The sequence below is a fragment of the Lathyrus oleraceus genome, chromosome 4 (genome assembly GCF_024323335.1).
Source record: "Lathyrus oleraceus cultivar Zhongwan6 chromosome 4, CAAS_Psat_ZW6_1.0, whole genome shotgun sequence".
NCBI lineage: Eukaryota > Viridiplantae > Streptophyta > Magnoliopsida > Fabales > Fabaceae > Lathyrus > Lathyrus oleraceus.
The window spans coordinates 443,507,676-443,532,439 of NC_066582.1; the positions used below are offsets into that span (position 1 = coordinate 443,507,676).

The 24,764-nt window shown below is 36.3% G+C and overlaps 1 protein-coding gene across 1 annotated transcript; it reads left to right on the plus strand.

Annotated features, from left to right (window-relative positions):
- Positions 1 to 23,145: 23,145 nt before the first annotated feature.
- On the plus strand, positions 23,146 to 24,441 carry LOC127135641 (uncharacterized). Its single transcript, XM_051062300.1, has 3 exons — positions 23,146 to 23,319; positions 23,541 to 23,596; positions 23,760 to 24,441. Exons 1-3 carry the CDS (start codon positions 23,287 to 23,289, stop codon positions 24,025 to 24,027), a joined length of 357 nt encoding a protein of 118 aa, XP_050918257.1. The 5' UTR covers positions 23,146 to 23,286; the 3' UTR covers positions 24,028 to 24,441.
- The last annotated feature ends 323 nt before the right edge of the window (positions 24,442 to 24,764 follow it).

The window sequence follows — 24,764 nt, forward strand, 5'->3', positions numbered from 1 at the left end:
TACAATGTCACACACGATGTCATTACATTGTATATGACAACCTGAATGCTACAACTATGTCCAAAACTTCTATTCAGCATAGTTGGACCAAGCACATTATTTTCTATCATCACTCCATTAGAAAATTTGTGGAAGACAAATTCATAGCTCTAAAGCATGAAATGCAATCAGCTGACAAGTTTGCAAGGGACTTGAGTGATAATCAATTTGAATATGTAAGAGGGAAATTAGGGATTTGGATTCTTGAGAAATTATGGCAATTAATATGGAGTGGAAAAGGTAACAAAAATATTGTCTGCCCAATTAAAAGAAAGAGCCACATTAATGATGAATCAATCCCTAGCATTGGAAATAGTATCTATGCCAATTGCACACGCTACCTGAACACAACTCTTTCCATCTTCATCCAACTTCTCAAAGAACCTCTGCTAGGGCAAAGAAATTTCTCTCAAAAGTTCAACAACATGTCTCAACATCCTTCATCATCTGGGTCAAAACCCTCTTATCATGCAAAGACTCCCTCCATGGAGTTTCTAGATGAAGACGTGCTGGGCGTCACTCCTCTGTGTATGATACCAGGTGACGCCCCAGGCCCCTCTTCCATGGCTGAAAGTAAACAAGGTAATATCCCTGATAAATCTCCTCCTCCAAATGACATGCGTTATGCTGATCGTGCCATTAGGAACCTAGTTACTAGGATTCTAAGTGAAGGGCATGCAGTCAAGGGTGTTTCTACCCCTCTGTCCAGAAGGGACCCCTCACCTGAGGAGGAACCCCAAGCTGAGAAAGATGATGACTCATCTAGATCAGAAAAAGAAGTGGCTGCTGAGGGGTTATGTTCTCTAGGTAAAAATTTACCTAGCAAGAAACCAGCAAGTATGTCTCATGAAATTGCTGAGGATATTGTTAATCTGGAGGAAGAGAGTTCAGATGAAGAGGATGACACTTTGGTTCACCATGTAAAACCAAGTGCTGCTAGGAAATTGAAGACTAGAAAAGGGAAAATTGTGGCTGAAATGAGGACAACAAGGACTAGGAAGAAGACTACTGGTGTAGGACCCTCGAAATCATGGAGCAAGGTTGAGGTTAAGAAGAGGAAAGAAAGAGAGAGTTCTGACTCTGATGAAGATGTCGAAGACGATGTCCCAGACATCTCCTCTGCAAAAAGGTTGGCTGTCAAAAAGTCCCAAGCCAAAATAGGAGCTGTGCACTTAGACAATATATCTTTTCATCTAGAAGATGGTGTTGCAAAATGGAAGTTTGTTATTCAGAGGAGGATAGCAGTGGAAAGAGAGCTGGGAAAGGAGGCTGTTGAGGTGAAGGAAGTCATGGATTTGATCAAGAATGCTGGATTGATAAAGACTGTGGTTTCTCTGCCCCAACATTATGAGGGGTTGGTAAAAGAATTTGTTGTGAATATCCCTGAGGATATTTCTGAAAGGAGCAGCAGGGAATTCTGTAAGGTGTTTGTAAGAGGTAGATGTGTGAGCTTCTCCCCTACCACAGTCAACAAGTTCCTAGGGAGAGGAACTGATGGAGGAGTGGATTTAGAGACTACAGACAATGAGGTCTGTAGGACTATTAAAGCTGGCCAAGTTAAGGAATGGCCTAGTAGGAATCACCTATCAGCTGGCAAGCTAACTGTCAAGTATGCCATCTTACACAAGATTGGTTCAGCCAACTGGGTGCGTACTAATCATATCTCTACAATCTCCATTGGTCTTGTAAGAATCATCTATGCTATTGGAACAGGGATAAACTTTGACTTTGGAAGGTTCATGTTTGATCAAACTGTCAGACATGCCTCAACAAATGCAGTAAAGTTGCCCATTGCCTTCCCATCTATCATTTGTGGTATTATCTTGAGCCAGCAACCAGGCATTCTTAATACAAGTGACATTCCAAGCAGAAGAAAGCCCCCACTATCAATTCACTAAAAGTTGTTTGAGGAAAGTTATGTCAATGATGTTGTCATGAAATCTGCCAGAAAGGAGCCTGCATCTCAAGGGAGTTTAATTGATCAGTTGAAGGAAACCTGCAAGGAACTGGATAATGGTATAAGGGTGGCCAAGGCAAGAAAAGAAGCTTTGGAGGTTCTTATTAGGAGCCTAGAAAAGGAAGAAATGGAGAAGGCAGGTGAAGATTCAGATGCAAATACCTCAAGTGAGAGGTCAAAAGCTTAATCCAGTGGTAGCTCTGAAGGTGAAGATGATACTTCTTCCTCTGATTAATGGTTCCCCCCTTTTGTGTTGAAGACTGGTATGAAGATTGTTGTGGTGAAGACTGTGATGTGTGTGATGTGATGTGTTGTGGCTGATGTTATGGAAGTTGTTCCCCCCTACTGTTTGGATGTTGAAGTTTTTGTTGTTTTTTTTAAATATATGTAATTTGTGGCAGTCCTTATTGATGCCTTTTTGTAATATTTTGGGCTCTTAATGAGTTCCATGGATTTGTTCATTATCTCCTGAACAATTAAGTTTTAACATGTTATATGTTATGACATCTGTGCTGACATTCTCTGCTAGGCTAATTGACATTTATTTTGTCTAATTGGTTACCTTTGGTCAATTTTGACTAAAAAGGGGGAGAAGTGTTGATGTGGAGGTAGTTAAAGATGTGGAGCTGTGAGGAGATGTATGTAGCTGAACAGATGAACAACTATTATTGGAGGAGATGTGCTTGTTGTAAAACAAAATGTTGTTCTGTTTACAGATGTCAAAGGGGATGTCTGATGTGGTGGTGCACAGGTGTTGAAGAAGATGTTAGAATGACATTCTGTTTGTTACAGGTGTTGTGGTTACAGGTGCTGTTATTATCAAAGAAGATGTTTGTGATGCACAGATTTAGGGGGAGAAGAAGTACCCTTGTGCATTTGTGTGTCTTACTAGTTGCATTCATAACTAGTAATTCTGTTTATGTTGCACAGATTTAGGGGGAGGAGAAGTACCCTTGTGCATGTGTGTATTACTAGTAGCTTAGCTAGTAATTGTGTTTGCTTCTGCTGCTGTTTAAACTGCTGTTATGTTGTTTAACTGCTGATAGTTTCTCTTGTGAATAAAAAGGACAGATATATGTTTTAGACAAAATTTGCCAAAGGGGGAGTTTGTTGGTTCTAAGTGTTGGCAGCAATTTTGGTAAAACAAAGAGTGTTCACAAGATGTTATGTGTGATGTCTTAACATGAGATATCCTATGTACCTGCTGGAGTTCAAGAACATGATCATGCAGGATTGTTTCAGAATGTCATAATGGCATGGCATCTGATGATGTGTACCTGCTGGAGTTTAAATGGAAGACATGATCATGCAGGATTGTTTCAAGATGTCATACACAATGTCATGGCATCTGATATGTTTGTACCTGCTGGAAGTTATAAATGGAATTATGGAATTATGCAGGAATTGTTCCAGGATGTCAGACCCGATGTCATGACATCCTGTACACAGAACATTCAGTGTGAATGTCTGGTGTTATGTGACTGCGCATTTAATGGCAATCTATGTATGATTGAAGATTTGATTTGCAGGCGCATTCAATCATTGATTACAACCTGATTTACTTATTTTCCAAGGAGATCTAACCAGCTGTCATGAGAAGATTTAATTGGAAAATAGATTTAGGGTTTTCAAGATGTCCAAGCCCAGATGAAAGCTTCTATAAAAAGGGACTTGGAAAACCAGTTTCAACACACAACCAATACTGAGCGAAATATAGAGAGAGCTAGTGTTTGTGTCTTGTTTAGTCGTAAGAGTTGTAAGCCATTCAACTCATCTTTTGATGATTGAATTTGTCTGATTTGTGGTTGTAATTTGTCACTCTAAAGCTGTTAAGCAAGAGTGTGTATCTACTTGATCAAAGCTGTGAAGCAAGATCAAGTGTGTGTCTTCTTGATCAAAGCTGTGAAGCAAGATCAAGAGTGTGTCTACTTGATTGAAACTGTGAAGTAAAATCAAGTGTGTGTTATTGAAAAGTGTTTTCTTTTCTCAAGGGATTGTTGTTTAAGATAACATGTGTGATTGTAGGGAAGTGAGTGGGTTCTCATATCTAAGAGTGCTTAGGTAGAAATTGCACGGGTAGAGATTAGGTGAGAAAGACTGTAACTTGTTGAAGTGTACGGAGAGTCTTTGAACTGATTCTATTTTAGTGAATTTCCTTCCTGGCTTGGTAGCCCCCAGATGTAGGTGAGTTGGACCGAACTGGGTTAACAATTGCTTGTGTCTCTTGCATTACTATTCTCTATCTTTATCCTGTTTGCATTACTCAAATATTAGTGTCGTAACATTACCTTCGACATCTCATATCTGATACCAAAATTTCATATAGGTTAGGATGACTGACTCATTAACCCATAATATTCTCAAGAGAAACTCGTCTGAATATAGTATCGTGTAACAACTGTTATCAAGCCTACACTTGAACAGTCTCCGCACTACGTCCTAAATAGGCCAAGAGGGGTTAAATGTTTTACAACCTTCAGCTCCTTGGACCCCAAATCAGAGATAGTAATGCCTAACCACAAATACTTGTGTGACATTCCCAACTCCAAAAGGGTCTCCACTGAGTGGATAAGTCTCAAGCCAACTTGTTAAGGACTACTCCACACAAGTCAAACATGACTATATCACCCTCCTATCTTAGTTGCACTCAAGTTCGGGTTAGAACTTATCTCACCACTCAGAGATCACCAAGCACAACAAGCAAATTATATCACACAAACAAATATACATACATCAAATATACAATTATATACACACAAAAAAGCAGGCTAAACTCACTAGAGACTACTCCCCAGTAGAGTCGCCACTTAAGTTTTGTAGCGGTAAATTCATGACCATCAAGCTATGGATAAGCTAGACGTCAATTAAACCAGAGTCGCCACCGTGCTATTATTATTTCCAAGGGAAAAGGGAAAAGTAATAACAAAATCCAAAAAGATAAGAAGTTTTCAAATCAAAACTAATAAAATTCCAGAGATTACAGGTAAGGAGGTTGGTTGCACAGAGGGAAGGTGTTAACACCCACAGTGTCCTAGGTACTCCTAGGGAGCCCTTTTTTGTGTGCATATGTGTTTTTGTACAAAATGATATTTGAAAACAAATAGAATGGGGGAATGAGAAAAGAATTCATTAATTATATTTTTGTGTTTGACAAGACCTTCGGACTTGTGCCTACGTACCAACATAAATGAAATTCTAGTAACAGACTATCGATGTCACACTGGATGTTATGACATCCAATTCTGTGCAGACAGGAATGATGCAGAAAGTAAATGTAAAGGGCAGTAAATAACATAGAGAATTGTTTACCCAGTTCGGTGACAAACACACCTATGTCTGGGGGCTACCAAGCCAGGGAGGAAATCCACTATAAGAGGTATTAATTCAGGACTTAAACCAACTTTTTAATCCTATCACTTAAGACCTACCCAATGCAATTTCAATCTAAACTAAGACCTGAGTTCCTACTCACTCCCCCTCAATCACAGTAGTGATTTCAACCTTTAATAAGTTTAAAGTCAGTGGTGAAGTTATACTTCAAACAACTCTTGATTGTGCTTAAAAGCTTTAATCTAGAAACACAGCACTCACGCTTAAAAGCTTAGAGTGACACAACAATTACAACTCAATAGACACCCTAGTCCAATGCAATCATCTAGGTGATAATTGCTTGGCTCACAAGTAAAGCCTAATACAAGACACAATAAAAGTACAACAAGTAAATAAACTGATGTATTTAATTCTTCACACTTCAAATCCCTTAGTTGCTGAAAGTAGGATTGCCATCCTTTTATAATGCAACACTTGGGCCTTGTACTTGAATTCCCTAAAATTAAGGTTAAGCAAGTTAACCTAATTTCCACACATTAGGGTGCTAACAAATAGGCTATATGCTAGGTCTCTTAATTTTAGCATAGTTGTTAGTTTCCTGGATTTTAGCTCAGCTGTTAGATCCCTGAAAAACACCTGAAATAAATACTGAAGCATAACAGAAAAACTAACTATCCTACACTTTAGCATATGCTGTCAGGAATGTATGTCATAACATTCAGTTTGACATCCAGACAATAGGCTATATGCTAGGTCTCTTATTCTCCTGAAAAACAGCCCGAAATAAATACTGAACTATAACAGAAAAACCAACTAGCCTATAGTTCAGTATCTGCTGTCAGGAATGAATGTCATAACATTCAGTTTGACATTCAGTAAATCCTGTATTAGCTAATCTTGCAGCATACTACTCAAGCATGTCATGACATCAGTCCAGACATCAGAGTACAATAAGTGTTTTAACACAAAATGCAGCCAATCAAAAACATCTACAAACTCCCCCTTTGGCAAATTTTTGGCTAAAACAACTGGGCATCATGACAGAGTTCACAGCAGCGGAAAACACACATCCAAGCAGAGAATCAAATTAGCTAATACACTCAGCACACATAGAAGTTAAACTTCAAACAGCAGCAGCACAAGTAGATAGCAAACAGCAACATAACCTCTTGTTTAGAGGACCTTCAACTTCAAACAAATCTGTTGTCCTGGGGTACATTTGTTACTCCCCCTTTTTGTCAAAAATGTTGCCAAAACAACACTTAATATTACAGACCAACAAAAATAAAATTACAAGCAAATTTCAGAAACACACACTTGATTTCACTTCACAGATTCAATCAAGAATACACACTCTTGATCTTGCTTTACAACTTTGATCAAGACGACACCCACTTGATCTTGCGTCACAGCTTTGATCAAGTAGACACACACTCTTGCTTCACAGCAGGTACAACCATATCAGACTTTGTGTATGACATCTTGAAACACTCCTGCATGAACATGTTCTTTAACTCCAGCAGGTACATAGGATATCTCACATAACATCTTGTGAACACACTTGTTGCAAGTGAAATAACTATTGTCTGTTGACCAATCAGAGCACACTTTCAATTTTTTAATAATTTGAAATATTAAGTAGTACATTCCTAACATCCTTAGTTGCTATAATTCCTCATAAAGACATATTCTCAACTTGCCCCTTAAATTTTCAAACTGAGTAGCATCCAAAGCCTCTGTAAATATGTCAGCAAGTTGTAGTTCAGTTGACACATGTTCCAAGGTAATCACTTTGTCTTCTACCATATCTCTTATGAAGTGATGTCTAATGTCAATATGTTTGGTCCTGATGTGTTGGATAGGATTCTTTGAAATATTGATGGCACTGAGATTGTCACAGAATAATGTCATGACATTCTGAGAGACATTGTACTCAGTCAGCATCTGTTTCATCCATACCATTTGGGAATAACTGCTTCCAGCTGCTATGTACTCAGCTTCTGCAGTGGATAATGATACACATTTCTGTTTCTTGCTGAACCACGATATGAGATTGTTTCCCAAGAAGAAACATCCTCCTGATGTGCTTTTTCTGTCATCAGCACTCCCAGCCCAATCAGCATCACAATACCCAGATAAGATAGGATCAGATCCATGAGAGTATAGCATACCATAGTCACAAGTCCCATTAATATACTTGAGAATCCTCTTGACTTGATTTAAGTGACTCACTTTGGGCTCTGCTTGGTATATAGCACACACACCAACTGCATAGGCAATATCAGGTCTACTAGCAGTGAGATATAGTAGGCTACCTATCATGCTTCTATACAAGCATTGATCAACACTAGAACCTCCTTCATCTTTAGTTAACTTTAAATGAGTAGGTGCAGGAGTTCTTTTGTGACTAGCATTGTCCATACCAAACTTCTTAACTATGTTCTTGGCATATTTGCTTTGGGAGAGAAACATAGAATCTTCCATCTGGTTAACTTGCAGTCCAAGAAAATAGGTCAATTCCCTAACCAAACTCATTTCAAATTCAGATTGCATCTGGTTAACAAAATGTTTCACCATTTTATCTGACATTCCACCAAAGACAATATCATCCACATATATTTGGGCAATCATAATTTTTCCATCTTCATCCTTCACAAACAAAGTCTTATCTATCCCTCCTTTTCTGTAACCATTAGTAGTCAGAAATTCAGTCAGTCTCTCATACCAAACTCTAGGAGCTTGCTTCAACCCATACAAAGCATTCCTCAACTTGTACACATGTTTTGGTAGATTAGGATCACTGAACCCTTTAGGTTGTTCCACATAAACTTCTTCATTCAAGTAGCCATTTAAAAAGGCACTCTTCACATCCATTTGGAACAATTTGAACTTCAGAATGCAGGAAACACCTAACAACAATCTTATTGACTCAAGTCTTGCAACAGGTGCAAAAGTCTCATCAAAATCAACCCCTTCAACTTAAGTATACCCTTGTGCCATTAGTCTTTCTTTATTCCTAGTGATTACTCCTTTCTCATCAGACTTGTTCTTGTAAATCCACTTGGTACCAATGATGTTAGTCCCTTCAGGTCTTGGAACTAACTCCCATACTTCATTCCTTTTAAACTGCTCCAGTTTATCTTGCATAGCATTGATCCAATATTCATCACTCATGGCTTCTTTCACATTTTTAGGTTCAACCTTGGATACAAAGCAGGAATTTGAGTTATTCTCCCTTGATCTGGTAATCACACCACTATTGGGATCTCCTATGATAAGATCCTTAGGGTGGTCTTTCTGAATCCTGATAGAAGGCACCTTGTTGGATGCTTCTATCTCAAGTTCAGGAGGAGTATCCTGCACATCTTCAGTCTTGATTGGTATTTCTGTTGAAGTCTCAAGGAATGTTCCAACATCATCTATGACATTGGATTCTTCATCTTTATCATCAACAATAACATTTATGGATTCCATCAGGACATTAGTTCTGGAGTTGAAAACTCTGTATGCTCTGCTGTTAGTAGAGTATCCCAGGAATATACCCTCATCACTTTTGGGGTCCACTTTCCTTCTCTGTTCACGATCTATAAGAATGTAACATTTGCTTCCAAAGATATGAAAGTACTTCACAGTAGGTTTTCTGCCTTTCCATATTTCATACAGAGTGGAAGAGGTTCCCTTTCTCAAGGTAACTCTGTTGTGAGCATAGCAAGCTGTATTCATAGCTTCAGCCCAAAAGTGCATAGGAATCTTCTTTGCATGAAGCATAGCTCTAGCAGATTCTTGAATAGTTCTGTTTTTCCTTTCAACTACTCCATTTTGCTGTGGAGTAATAAGGTGAGGAAAACTCATGACTTATTCCTTCAGATGAGCAGAAATCCTCAAACTTGGAATTTTTAAACTCCCTTCCATGGTCACTTCTTATTCGGATAACACTACTATCCTTTTCTCTTTGGAGTCTTATGCATAGATCTTTGAAGACATCAAATGCATCTGATTTTTCTCTGATGAAGCTTATCCATGTGTATCTGGAATGGTCATCAACAACCACATAAGCATATCTCTTCCCACCAAGACTTTCAACCTGCATAGGACCCATTAAGTCCATGTGCAAAAGTTCCAGAGTTTTGGATGTTGTAGAATGTCCAAGCTTAGGATGTGACATCTTGGTTTGCTTGCCAACCTGACATTCTCCACAAACTTTTCCTTCATCAATAAGCAGCTTTGGGATTCCTCTAACTGCTTCCTTGGATATGATCTTCTTCATTCCTCTTAAATGAAGATGTTCAAGTCTTATATGCCACAACTTCACTTCCTGTTCTTCCTTGGCTAAGGAGCACACTGAGGAGTAGTTTGAGACTTTAGGTTCCCATAGATAGCAATTATCTTTGGATCTGGATCCTCTCATAACTTCCTTATTTTCTCCATTTTTCACAACACATTCTTCCTTAGTGAAATGTACATTGAATCCTTGATCACATAAATGGCTTATGCTGATGAGATTAGCAGTTAGTCCTTCTACTAACAACACATTATTTAGTTCTGGAACTCCAGGACTGTCCAGCTTACCAACACCTTTGATTTTTCCTTTAGCTCCATCACCAAAAGTCACATAACTGTTAGTATGAGGTTGTATATCTACCAATAAGTTACTCATCCCAGTCATATGTCTTGAGCAACCACTATCAAAATACCAGTCTTCTCTAGTAGATGCCTTTAGAGATGTGTGAGCTAATCTAGCAACCCATTGTTGTTTCTTGATGGGGGCATTATGCTTAGATGCCTTCTGCTTAGGTCTGACTTGAGGGTTCTGGTTAGGATAACCATGCAACCTGTAACAGAAGGGTTTTATGTGACCAAATCTACCACAATAGTGGCATCTCCATCTTTGAAATTTCTTCTTTTGATGGTTAATCCTCCTGTTTCCCTGATGTTGTGACATTGGTTGTGACTTCTGCTTGATTTTCTGAACTTCAGCCTTTGAGCTTTTGAGTTCAGTTGAGGATTCCTTAACAAAGCCTAAACCAGACATGGTTCCTGATTTCTGTCCCACCTTTAGAATCTCTTCCAAAGTGCCAGTTCCTTTATTCAGCATTCTGATGGATTTTGTCATTTGATCTAGCTTAGAGGTCAACAAGGTTATCTCACCATTTAGACCATCTATGACTGTCAGATGCTTCTTCTTCTCAGCTTCCAGCTCCTTGATGTGTTTCTTCTGCTTTTCACCTTCTATACACACTTCTGCACTTTTGACACATAACTCTTTATATGAAGCAACAAGTTCATCAAATGTAAGTTCATCTCCATTTGAGTCATCATCAGAGGCACAAACACTAGTTAGTGCAGTGACATGTTTTACAGATTCTCCTTCAGATTCACTCTCAGAGTCTCCCTCAGACCAGGTGACAGAAAGTCCCTTCTTGTGCATCTTGAGGAAGGTAGGACATTCAGCTCTAATGTGTCCAAAACCTTCACATCCATGACACTGGATTCCCTTGCCTTGGTTGAACTTTTCTTCCGATGTTGATCTTCTACTGATGTCAGACAAAATGTTCTTGACATTTGGTCTACCTTTTTGATCAATCTTCTTTATGAACTTGTTGAACTGTCTTCCAAGCATGGCTATAGCTTCTTATATGCTTTCATCACCTCCAATATTTCCTTCTTCTGAATCCTTTTCAGTATTTGATACAAAAGTTATGCTTTTGTTTTTCTTTTCAACATTCTCACACAAGCCCATTTCAAAAGTTTGGAGAGAACCAATAAGCTCATCAACCTTCATATTGCAGATATCTTGAGCCTCTTCTATAGCAGTAACCTTCATGGCAAATCTCTTGGGCAATGATCTGAGAATCTTTCTTACAAGTTTTTCTTCAGACATTTTCTCTCCTAAGCCTCCAGAAGTGTTGGAAATTTCAAGAATATTCATGTGGAAGTCATGAATAGTCTCATCCTCTTTCATCCTCAAATTTTCAAACTTAGTAGTCAGCATCTGAAGTTTAGACATCCTTACCTTGGAGGTACCTTCATGAGTTGTTTTGAGAGTATCCCAAACTTCTTTAGCCAGCTCACAGTGATGCACCGGTCTGAAGATGTTCTTATTTATCCCATTGAACAGTGCATTCAAGGCCTTAGAGTTTCCAAGGGCTAATGCCTCTTGCTCTTTGTCCCACTTTTCTTCAGGAATTTGCATAATGATTCCATCTTTACCTGTCTTCGTTGGATCTTCCCATCCTTTATTGACAGCTCTCCATGTAACAACCCAATTTTAGTATTTAATTATTATATTATTACTATTATATTTTATTTTATTTATTTGGAGTGTTAATTAATTAATTGGTTGTTAGGTAGTATAACAATTGATTATATTAATTGATTTGGTGTGTTAATTAATTATTTAGTTGATATGAGATATAATTGAATAATTAATTATATTAACTAACTTGGTGTATATTGAGTTGGTTTAATTTATTTGAATTGAATTAGAGATATTTAAATATTAGGTCTTATTGGGCCTATTAATTAAATTAGAGATATCACTCTTTAAGCCCAAATGTAATACTATAAATAAGAGGTAGGAGAGTGAGAATTAGGATTCATTTGATCATTTTAGGCAATAGAGAAAGAGAAGAGGAAAAGTAAGGAGAAGCTAGGGTTTCCAGAAAATTGAAGAGGTAAGGGGGGAATCCTTATTATTATGGGTTAGTATGATTGGGTCAATGGGTAGATGTATGTTTAGGTTAAAATCCCTAATTTTGTATGGTTGTTTGGAATTGTTATGTTTTGATGAGTATGCTTGATTGTGGTGATTGATTGTGTTAAAACTGCAAATTAACGTTATATATTTAGAGTATTATGTGGGTTATAATTTTCTGAACGTTTAGCTTTTTACGGAATTGAAATCGGAGGTCCGAAGGTCCTCCAACGATGAAAACCGCAGAAAATTCTGCATTTTGTCCGTCGCAATCGCGAGCCTTTTTTTATGTTTTTCGGTCGAAATTGTTTTGGTCATAACTTTTGATCCGTAAGTCCAAATCGAGTGCCGTTTGAAGCGTTGGATACCTGAAATAGAAAGCTATAACTTTGTTTCAGGAATAAAATAATTTTGGAGATTATTTAAGGGATGTTTTTGGGGTTGAAGAAGATGAAAATTATGTTGGAAAATTTAGAAAACATCAACTTTTTAGTAACGCCTTCGTGCACGGTTTTATTCATAACTTTCAACTTGTGAATCATTTTGGGTTGGGGTTTAAAGCATTAGAAAGGTGACTCTAATAGATATTATGTGAATGGTGTATTTGTTATGAATGTTAAGATGGTAGAGATGATCTTAATTGCATATTATGTGAATGGTGTATTTGTTATGAATGTTAAGATGATAGAGATGATCTTAATTGTATATTATGTGAATGGTGTATTTGTTATGAATGTGTATACGTACCATTTGATGGATAATTCATAGAGTTGAATTATGGTGATATGTGGAATGTTAATATGGTAGATATTATCTTAATTGCATATGTGTTGGTATTTGTACATTCATTCATGGCATGGTCGGCTTCATGGTGGAAGCGGTGAAACTGTGGCTTCACATGGTAGCACACGTTGATCCTTAATTGGAAATAGGCGTGGTAGATGTAGCACACGTTGATCCTTAATTGGAAATAGGCGTGGTAGATGTAGCACGCGTTGATCCTTAATTGGAAATAGGCGTGGTAGATAGACGGTGATCCTTAATTGGAAATAGACGTAGCACACGTTGATCCTTAATTGGAAACAGGCGTGGTAGATAGATGGTGATCCTTAATTGGAAATAGACGTAGCACATGTTGATCCTTAATTGGAAACAGGCGTGGTAGATAGACGGTGATCCTTAATTGGAAATAGACGTAGCACACGTTGATCCTTAATTGGAAATAGGCGTGGTAGATGTAGCACACGTTGATCCTTAATTGGAAATAGGCGTGGTAGATGTAGCACACGTTGATCCTTAATTGGAAATAGGCGTGGTAGATAGACGGTGATCCTTAATTGGAAATAGACGTAGCACACATTGATCCTTAATTGGAAACAGGCGTGGTAGATAGACAGTGATCCTTAATTGGAAATAGACGTAGCATACGTTGATCCTTAATTGGAAATAGGCGTAGTAGTGGCTTTGATCTTGTCCGGATCGGAAGCGTGGCTTGGATTCTAGATATTGAATCGGAAAGCGGTGAAACTTTGGGTTCACATTGAGGTACCGCATGCATAGAGTCACATGTCTTGCATTGAGTCACATTAGAGTTATGTGATAACTGAGTGGATGCATTGTTGTGATTGTGATGTGTGTATGAGATATGGTAATTGAATTTGGTGATGTTTGAGTACATAACTTGGCAAAATATGTGATTATGTGATAATTGTAGTTATGTGTATTTTTGGGAATATAGTATTGGATTTTAATATTGTACTCCTTGAGTTGATGGATGTTTGAAACATGTGAAATAAATGTTGATGAATATTATTTACATGGTTATAAGAAGTGTGATGAATTCCTTTAATTGTTGATGTAATCATTGTGCCTTATTATACTTCTTCATAATGATTTGAATTCTCACCCTTTCTGTTTGAATGTTACCTTTACATGGGTATCGTGCAGATACTCAAGAGTAGTATCGCTGAAGTAAGTGGACGGTAGCTCGCTCGAGCTTTAGCTGAAGAGTTTCCGTGTTTCAGTTTAGAGACTAAGTAGTGAGTCAATGCTCTGGTCATGTAACACTGGGTAGATTAGTAGTATTGAACTCCTATCTTATTTGGATATGCATTATGTTATTACTGGTTTTAATTTATCTTGAGGTGATTATTGAGAGATGATCATGGTATGGGACATGGATCATTTTATGAAATACATGAGTATTCATTATTTTCCGCTGCGAACGCATATTCTTGAATATTCATGAGAAGTGAAATGTGTTATTTTGAATGACCAGGTGTATTGTATATTGATGATGGATGATGTTGGTTTTTGAAAGCTTTTAGTTTTTGAAAACGTCGATGTGACGCCCTTTTGTTCATATGCATGCTTATTTACTCTGATTATATGTTAAGTATTTTGGGGGTAGAAAAAGGGGTGTTACACTCCAGACCTTGCTATCTAGAGACCTCAAGAAGGCTATCATACGAGGTTTCCAGTCATCATAGTTAGAACCATCCAGCATGGGTGGTCTATTTGAGAATCCTACATCCTTGTCCATGGTACTAGAAAGTAACGTCCCTAGATCTCACCCAAAAATTAACACGCAGGGTGCCTGCTCTTATACCAATTGAAATTCTAGTAACAGACTATCGATGTCACACTGGATGTTATGACATCCAATTCTGCGCAGACAGGAATGATGCAGAAAGTAAATGTAAAGGGCAGTAAATAACACAGAGAATTGTTTACCCAGTTCAGTGACAAACACACCTACGTCTGGGGGCTACCAAGCCAGGGAGGAAATCCACTATAAGAGGTATTAATTCAGGACTTAAACCAATTGTTTAATCCTATCACTTAAGACCTACCCAATGTAATTTCAATCTAAACTAAGACCTGAGTTCCTACTCACTCCCCCTCAATCACAGCAGTGATTTCAACCTTTAATAAGTTTAAAGTCAGTGGTGAAGTTATACTTCAAACAACTCTTGATTGTGCTTAAAAGCTTTAATCAAGAAACACAACACTCACGCTTAAAAGCTTAGAGTGACACAACAATTACAACTCAATAGACACCCTAGTCCAATGCAATCATCTAGGTGACAATTGCTTGGCTCACAAGTAAAACCTAATACAAGACACAATAAAAGTACAGCATGTAAATACACTGATGTATTTAATTCTTCACACTTCAAATCCCTTAGTTGCTGAAAGTAGGATTGCCATCCTTTTATAATGCAGCACTTGGGCCTTGTACTTGAATTCCCTAAAATTAAGGTTAAGCAAGTTAACCTAATTTCCACACATTAGGGTGCTAACAAATAGGCTATATGCTAGGTCTCTTAGTTTTAGCATAGTTGTTAGTTTCCTGGATTTTAGCTCAGCTGTTAGATCCCTGAAAAACAGCCTGAAATAAATACTGAAGCATAACAGAAAAACTAACTATCCTACACTTTAGCATATGCTGTCAGGAATGTATGTCATAACATTCAGTTTGACAACCAAACAATAGGCTATATGCTAGGTCTGTTATTCTCCTGAAAAACAGCCTAAAATAAATACTGAACTATAACAGAAAAACCAACTAGCCTATAGTTCAGTATCTGCTGTCAGGAATGAATGTCATAACATTCAGTTTGACATTCAGTAAATCCTGTATTAGCTAATCCTGCAGCATACTACTCAAGCATGTCATGACATCAGTCAAGACATCAGAGTACAGTAAGTGTTTTAACACAAAATGCAGCCAATCAAAAACATCTACAAAAAAGATGAGGGATCAAAACCTCGTAGTTCGTGGTAACAATTTCAAAGTGGATGCATTGCTTTTAACAAAAATTTAAGTTTGAAAGGCACAAGGGCCTAAAAATGGTTTGAATGAGTCTTAGTTCTTTTTGTCTTTTGAAATTTTAAGTCAAGTATGGTTAAGTTTATTTACAAAGTTTGATTTAAGAAAATGAGTTTAAAAATGCAATGGCATAAGGCCAAAGTTTTTAGCTTGCAAAATGGTCAAAGTTTAGAAAATACAAGCACAAGCAAAGAAGATTTTTAAAAGGAGGGAGAGATTTTGAAATTAAAGAAATGGGGAGGAGATGGAGAGACTAATCCTAAGCATAAATTTAAAAGTTAAGAGTTAAAAAGATCTGACCAATGGGCTGCAATCCAATAGACAAGAAAGTCATATAGAAACCCAAATTTCCCTTGGAGTTTAGAATCACAACAATCAATATACAAACAGCAAGTTGAGGAGAAATGCATCAAATAAAGATAACCACATCCAAGCTTGACAACTCCATGATCTTCTTCAACTTTTGGCCATGTAGCAGACGACTTCAAAGGATGGCATAAGTCACAGGTTCAAAATAATAGCTTCATAATGATCATGTTGCAGATGAACTTAAATAGATCTTCAATGATGTATCAGATGAAGTTAGAATTCACAAGCATTTGGTTTTATGAAAGTTTTCATTGGCCAAGTCCTTTGCAAAGGGAGTGTTGCCTAAATTCTAAGTCCAATTGTCTCAGATCAAACCAACAGTCCACACAAGATATTTTTTAGGGATTTTGTTCTTATTATGTACATTAATGGTCAAAGACCACACAAACAATCACAATATACACAATCACAATATGTCACAAAATATGGTCAAAATGGACAAAGTGAAAATGACATTAACATAAACAACTTGAATGGTATGAATAATGGCAAATGAGTAAAGCTTTAAAAATTAAAGTGCATAAAAAGTAAATGACTTAAAATTAAATTTTAGTTGTTAATGAGTAAGAAGTTAGTATTGCTTTTGATTTTGTTTTTGTTTAAGTCATTCTTTGGAGAACACTCAACCCACATATCACAAGCATGAATCCTTGAACCAAGACATCTTCCAAAGGAAGGAAAAAAGGCCAAGTTTCCACACAATACCATGAAAGAGGGGAGACTTACAATCTCACTAACTAGAATGCTATTCCTTTTTTGTGTCAAAATTTAGCGCTATGTTAAGCAATCGTAATTGGACTTATGTAGAAGTCACAACTATTTGAGGTCGGGCAATATAATTTTGGTGTTAATGCATGTTAGAGACATAGTATGATTAACTATGCTTATGAAACATACCACACACAAAAAGAATATGCAAAATGCGGGACCTAATCTCATTCATACTTATGTTGATTTTGCAATCAACTAGCCTTAGGATATAAAGATATTATAGGTCCATGACATGAATGCATAAAGAAGGGGAATAGGATGAAGAAGGGTGGGTAATGGATCAAACACAAATTGGACAAAGGAGGACTTTTACCAAGTTAAGATCATTCATTCATTTTGGGAGATGTAATGTACATTCCATCAATCCCCTAAATCCAATGATCTTAACCTAGCAAAGTCAAATCAACCTTGACCAAGGCCCAACAACACAAGTCAAACTCACAAAATCAATTAAAATAGCTCTACACAATTAATTTGGCATTTAATCAATTAAATATAATAAAAATAATGCATTAAATTAAACATGGTTGGTCAATATCCTAAAACCTCATCAAAACACCAAAGAAATGGCCATGACATTTATCATAGGTAAAACAGGGTCAAAGGAACTTGGAGAAAAAATTTCAGAATTTTGGGAAACTGAAAAGTATTTTTAAACAATTAAAAATATTCACAAAAAATTAATTAAATCATGAAAAATATTAATAATGATCCATAAAATAATTTTAATTCAGAAAATGAAAGAGGATTTTATTTAAATTTTTTTGGTGAAACGCTCAATTTTTTTGGATCAATATTAAATTTAATATAAATTAATGAAAATAATAGGAATAAAATGAAAATTCAGATAATCAAAAAAACGTGGACCACTTGATCTCCCTCAGTAATTGAGGTGGCAGATCAAGTGGTGAGAAACGTGCGTTCCATGGTATACGCTAGTCAGCGCTCCACACGTTGGGTAATCACAAGCAACGTCCCTGATTAAAACATTTTGAATCAATCCAATGGCTCAGAACACATCCGGCGCATCGCCGGAGCCAAGTGTCAGTCATCTTCTCCGATGACCCTGGCTGGACTGGTTCTTTCATCGCCATAACATAAATGAAAAAAAGAGGACATGATCTTAAAGAAAAAATGGCGTAGATCACGAATATCACCTCAATTTAACCTAACTCCAAGTATATTAAGAGATACATGAAATTGAATTTTGAGGTCTATGAACTGAGTTGCTTCGATTTGACCTCAAAGCAACTCAATCTTCTTGCCTACATTGGTAGGACTTCAGACAACCAAAGATCCAAGAGAATTTATGAGAATTGAGAGAGAATCGAAGAGAAGGAAAATTTGGAAAAATACCTTCAATGTTGTGCAGAACTGGATCTCTTTTGCTTCAAATCGTGCCTGATCTTGCTTACAGAGCTTGTAGAAGTAGATTGGTAATGGTGCAAAGCTTTGGATCCTGGAGTTTTTGAATCTCCAAAAGGTGAGATTCAAACTCAAATTTTAAGTGAAATTTATCAGGTTTTCCTTTGAATTGTGAGGGTTTCAATGGTTGGAGGCAAAATTGGCGTGCAAGGTCCTTCAAACTGAAGCATTGGACCTCTATTTGTAGCAAATGGTAAGTGTTATTTGCACACTTGAAAATGCTTCCAAATTTGGCAATGTGAATGACACGCGTGCATGGGAAAGTACAGGCTCATGAAGCATCTCAATTAGATCCAAAATCAAATGAAATGAAGTCTGAATGAAGATTGCAATGCAAGGCAAAGATGTTTGGATGTTTGAAGCATGATTCTTCCCAACTGATACAGCCCTGTTCAAGCTATGCGTAGACCCCTCAAACTTTGTCCAAAATGAATGAATTTGGACTCTTTGGAAAGGTTAGATCAAGAGGAACAACTATTATGTTGAACACTTTTCCATTTGGAACTTGTATCATGGTGAATTTTGAGGTGGAAGTTTGGAAATTTCAATATGTCAAAATATTTTCTAAGTGTCAAGCCATATGTTCAATTATTCCACCTTGGCTAACTTTTTATGTGAGCTCCAAATGAGAAACGTATCTTCAAAAAAGTTGGATCTATTTCAAAAACATTCAAATTGGTCACAAATTTGACATCATTTTGATTTGGGATAAATGAGTTATGCATTTTTAAAGTTGAGGAAAATCACTTGTTCAATGGTATTGGTCTAAAATGACCTATAATGTATCCTCATCAATCAACTTGATAACTTGCAATTCTCTTGATTTTTTGGACTCATGGGAGATCATATATGCATAAGATGACGAAATTTGAAGTGTCCCTTGAAGTATTTGATCAATGGGTGAAGAAGCTTGTTGAAGAAGTTACTCAAGATACCTAGATGAACTAGGGTTTCCAAGGCAAACCAACTCCAAACTCTTGAAGAATTCTTGATCAAAATAACATGTAGAGATCTCTGGGACTCATATATGATGCCTAGAACCATTGTGGATCATTTCTTGGTTGGTATTTTAGCAATGAGGGTCTTAAACCCTAGATGTGAACTTGATAGATCAATGGTGATCATGTGCCCTACCTACAAAAGAGTTAGACAAATGCAAAGACATATTTTTGGTATTTTGGTTAGTGAATGATAAAATAACAAGTATGATACAATCACATAGTGCTTGGTGATATCTCCTAAAATAACCCCAATGGAAGAGGGGTAAGGAGGATGCCATGGTATGATCTCAATGCTAATGCGTATGATGAGTGTAACATGGGGGATCTTAGGATCAAAATTGGGGTCTTACAATACCTATCAGTATTTTCTTTTGTTGAAAGGAAAGCACTTCACTAGGGATAAACCCTTCTTCATATTCGAGTCCTTGATACCAGGCATGTATATCCTCTTTCATTTCCACTTCTTTGGGAGATAGAAAATTTAGGCCAAAGTGATAAGAAGGGATAGGTTGGTAAAAATGACCTATGGACCAATATTTCAGAAAACCACCTCTATAAGAATGGGCGCTTCCCACCGGAGATGAAGACAAATAGAAGGCCATATACGCCTCAGAAGTGACGTACCTCACCAATAAGAAATGCTCTATAAAATCACCCCAGTCATAGGCGAAAGAATTGAACAACAATACTTGAGGACGAAGGTTGATCAATCCTTGATCCCGAGCATCTTCCAATGAAGTACGAGATACAGAGAAAAGGTCTAAGAATATCCCTAATGAAGGTTTCTAAGACTTATAACCATCACAAATTTGTAATTCCGTCATGAAAGCTCAAGCACCAGGATGATGCTCTGAGGGGGAAACTTTTAGATGATTCATCACGACCACCTCAAAATTAGAGAATTGCAGGCGTATGCCCAACCTGGTGAAGAGACACTCGTACATATGAACCAAACAACCCTCGAAAGAGCTACCTACCCTCTTATCCAAACCTATTGGTAGAATCTCCCAATTCGGGGAATCGCTAAACATGATGTTAGGCTAAATTACGACTTCGTCGATGTTTAAACAAAAGGAGTCCCAACTATTTCGGTGGCCACCTACTGATACCAATTAGCGTGGGCCGACTCTATGAATTGAAGACCCAATGGGTTAATACGTTATCTCTATTTGATGGTCAACCTCTATTTCATCGTCATTCAAGACATGAGGGGCATCAGTCTCTCAATAAGGTTTTCACCCCCGTCGAATTTCATAGGAAACGTGTACTCTGAAGTGTCCATATAGAAGGCTTTGACGGAAAGAGACTTTCCTAACGATGCTTCCTTCTTCGAATCATCACTTAAAATGATGATTCATGATTCAAAACCCCCATTGACAGAGAGGAAGGAATGCGATTCATACTCCATTCCCTTTTCCGAAGACGAAGAAATGCTACCCTTCGAGTCACTCTTGACGATAATAAGGTTACTGCTCATCTTAACGAAAATGTGATAAAAACCTGAATAAAAGTTGAGGAAAAGATAAGGTACCTTGAAGTATGAGGGTGAAAGTGATGAAAAAATGAATGAAGTTGAAAATTCGAAGCTTTAATGCTTTAAAATTATGAATGTGCAACGACAATTACTTTGGAAAGCAAGTGCTCTCGGATAAGAAGGAAAAACTCAAAGAGACAAGGGAAACTCAGTTTACTAGATGGCTAAAAAGTTTCTCCATGATCTCTCTCCATCGTTATATATGCATATACAATCGAACGGATCAGATCGAAAGCAAGAAGTAAGGGAAAATCAACTGTCAGATTTCATATGAGGAAAATAATGATACTCAAGTGCACTCGAGTACACAAAAAGCGGAATCACATCACCCCGCACCTTTTCAAGTCACACGTCAAAGAAAAACGACGAAACATTTCACTAATATGAATGTATTTAATGCTCACATACGCGTCACGCTTTGGAAAAACCTAAGTGGCACATTAGGCTCAAGGTATAAATACTTTTGTAAAAGGTTCTCACGTACACAATCTCTAATCTCCACTTTCGCTACCTTTATCTTGAACCCTAAGCTGAGTTTGGCGTTGGAGTGCTAACCATGCAGGTACCACCCTAACTCCACCATATTAGAGATAGAAAACTATGATTAGCGACATCGTATCAAGACCGATCTCCATGGTGTCACTTCGACGTAGTGCATGAAAGCTTCACTCTGTCGTAGTTTTCGCAATCATCACTATTTCTAGTTCTGCAACGGAACACAATATATACTTTTCTGATATCCACTTTTCACTATACTCATCTTAGTGTCTGTAATAAACTTGAATATTGAAGTGTTAACTTTGCAGGTACATCTCACACCACTACACTAGAGATTATCGTCACTCATTTTAAAACATAACATCATCAATTAATATCAATTTTGATTTCAGCACATAATATATATATATATATATATATATATTATGGAACAAATGTATTTTGATAAAATACTATATAATTCATGATAAAATAAAATAAATTAAAAGTTATAATTAAAATAAAAAAAGTAATAAATATTTTATTGAAAAACAAAAATATATTAATTATTTTATAAATAAATCAATTATTAAAACAGACAAAAAAAATATTTTTTAAGTCATACCTCACTTGATAAGTAAAAACTAGGCATACCACAAAAGAAAACCAAACATATGTAGAAGTTCTGAAATAAAATATTATATTTTTACAAAAAGGGTAATAAAGGGATTCTCATATAATTGAAGTTTTTTTTCTAAACTTAATAAATTTCCATCTCAAACAATTGACAATCTTACAAACACCCCTTCTATGGTTGAAAAATTGAATCGACCCTTTGTTGCCATGTATACATAACCTCAAAGAAAGATGCAATGTTTTTTTCTTAAAATTTTTCATTTCATGCCGATCAAAAATTTCTTCCATTTTCATCATTACATCACAACACTTCATCTTTTAGGCTCCAAATGATGGGACCCAATCAAAGTACAAATGATCCATCCACTTTTCAAAATGGGCCATCCTTATTGGCCACACTTACCACACGTAGGGATAGGACTTTCGTGCGTCATAACCACGCGCCTCCATACAAAAATAAAAAATTAAATTATCCAAACAAAATTAAATAAAAATCTTATGAACTAAGTTTAGATATACTTCAATTGAATCATTACGGAAACAAAAAAATTCGGCTAGACTTTTTTTTGGATAAAATTACCCTCTGATATTTTTAGAGATGAACAAGAATACAAATAAAAACAGGTCAGTTCAACTTGAACGAAATCTACTATCTAACATTGATGATTTGTCCTGATTGTGATAATTATTAATATCCTCTTTTTTCCAAAATAAAAAATCACTTTTAGACAACCAAGCATAACTAGAGAGTGTGACGTGGTTGTAGAATTACTAGGGGTAGGGTTTCTTTTCATTAGCACACACCACATTCGTTGGGTAAATAGTGACTATACCTAAGGGTAAAATTGTCTTATTAAAATTAAACTATGAATGACTCTTATTTTATTTTTATTATTTATTTATTATTATCAAGGTGTGTAATAAAAGAAAATAAAAGAAAAAGATTGAGTTAGTGAGATTTAAAAAAATAAAAAAATAAAAAACAATAATAATAATACAAACTTATTCTCCACTCCACAACATAGTGACACAATATAAAACCCATTTTCATTCACAAAAATGATAATGTTATAGATTCACTCTCTTTGATGAGGATTCGAAAAAAACGCAAAGCTTTCCCCTCTTCTATACACTTGTTCTTCTTCATTGCTAAAAAATGGTTCATTTCCAGTTGAAACTTTCCAAACGCATGTTTGTCAGCTTAACCAGTCTCCATGGGATATGATCCCCTTTCACTCCAATAACTCAACCCAGGTTCTTCTGTTGTCTTCTTCTATTCTTCTCTTCTCAGATCTATTAGGGTTTTTCTTCTCATTAGGGTTCTTCTTCATATTTAAAACACTCGTTAAATTTTTTTCATTTTTTCATTTTCTTCTCCTATTTTTACTTCAAATTAGGTTTATGGATATCTATTTTCTCTCTCATTTCTCAATGTTTTCTCAGTATTTTCGATTTATTTTTTGTTCTTCACTTAGTTCGAAGATGAAGATACCTTCAAAATTGGGGATTTCCATAAAGCTTTTGATGGAAGGTAAACCTAAATCCCAATTCGTAAAGTTATTTATTTTACTCGCGAAACTTATTAGGGTTTTTTTCTACTTTATTTTCTCTTCGATTTCATTAAACTTTTTTTAAAACAAAAAGCATGTTATTTGTGCTATGCTCGAATGAATTTTGTTATAATAAATCAACAGTGTTGCTTCGATGATGGAAACTGAAGATTCTGATATTAATAAACCTCGGATAGAAAACTTAAATACGACTGCGCTTAAGGATGATAATACTAAGAAGGTGGTTAATAGAAATGGTGTCGACAAAGGTTTGAAGAATGACAACATTGTTGTGGGGCCGCCGCGACGTAGAAGTGTCAGACAGAAGAAGGCGGTTGGTTCGAGTTCGAATAATAATAACAACGAGTTCTATTATTATTCTGGATTCGGTCCATTTTGGGGAAAGAAATGAGGTGATAGTGATGAAAAAATGGTGGTATGACATTAGGTTCTAGTGAGGATAAGGTTAAGGTTAATGTTGGTGTTGGTGTTGATGTTAATGTTGTTCCTTGTTATTCAGCAATGGATATTGAGGGATTGGATTATGTTGATGATTATGATTATGATGATTATGGTGATGAAGATATTGGGAAGAGAAGAATTAGGAAACCAATGAAAGAAAGGTCACTAAAATCGTTAATGTGAATTTTGAAGATAACATGTTTGTGATTGTGCGTAGGTAGGAATTGGAGAAAATGATTATTGTTGTTGTTGTAATAATTTTTATGATGTTTAGGTTGGATTATGAATCTTTATCCCGTTTTCAATATTTAGGGTTATGTTATAATGTTGTATGAAATAAAATAAAATCTTTCTTTCTTTCGGATATTTAGGGTTATGTAGGATGAAATAATAATAATAATAATACTAATCTTTTTGTCCAAATGAACAATATTGGGTTTTTATCACGTGTGAATGAGGTGAACCGTAACTATTGTCTGGATTAAAGCAAATTGGTAATTAATTTTCTATTCTTTATCATTTTTTGTTGTTGATGGAATCAAGACTATTTTTTTATTTTATTTTATTTTTATATTTTGTGAATTCCTATCTCCTTTTTTATTACTATAACTATCATACCCCATTTAGGGCGTGGATCCTTTTTTTGGTTCATTTTCTTCAAAATCCAACTCTTTTTTCGGAAACTAA

What these genes read in the sequence shown, in the direction of transcription:
- LOC127135641 (XM_051062300.1), top strand. Translation starts at nt 23,287, where the DNA reads ATGATCCCCTTTCACTCCAATAACTCAACCCAG. An exon ending in ACTCCAATAACTCAACCCAG is followed by an intron (nt 23,320 to 23,540) that starts GTTCTTCTGTTG and finishes TTCTTCACTTAG; the next exon opens with TTCGAAGATGAAGATACCTT. An exon ending in CATAAAGCTTTTGATGGAAG is followed by an intron (nt 23,597 to 23,759) that starts GTAAACCTAAAT and finishes ATAAATCAACAG; the next exon opens with TGTTGCTTCGATGATGGAAA.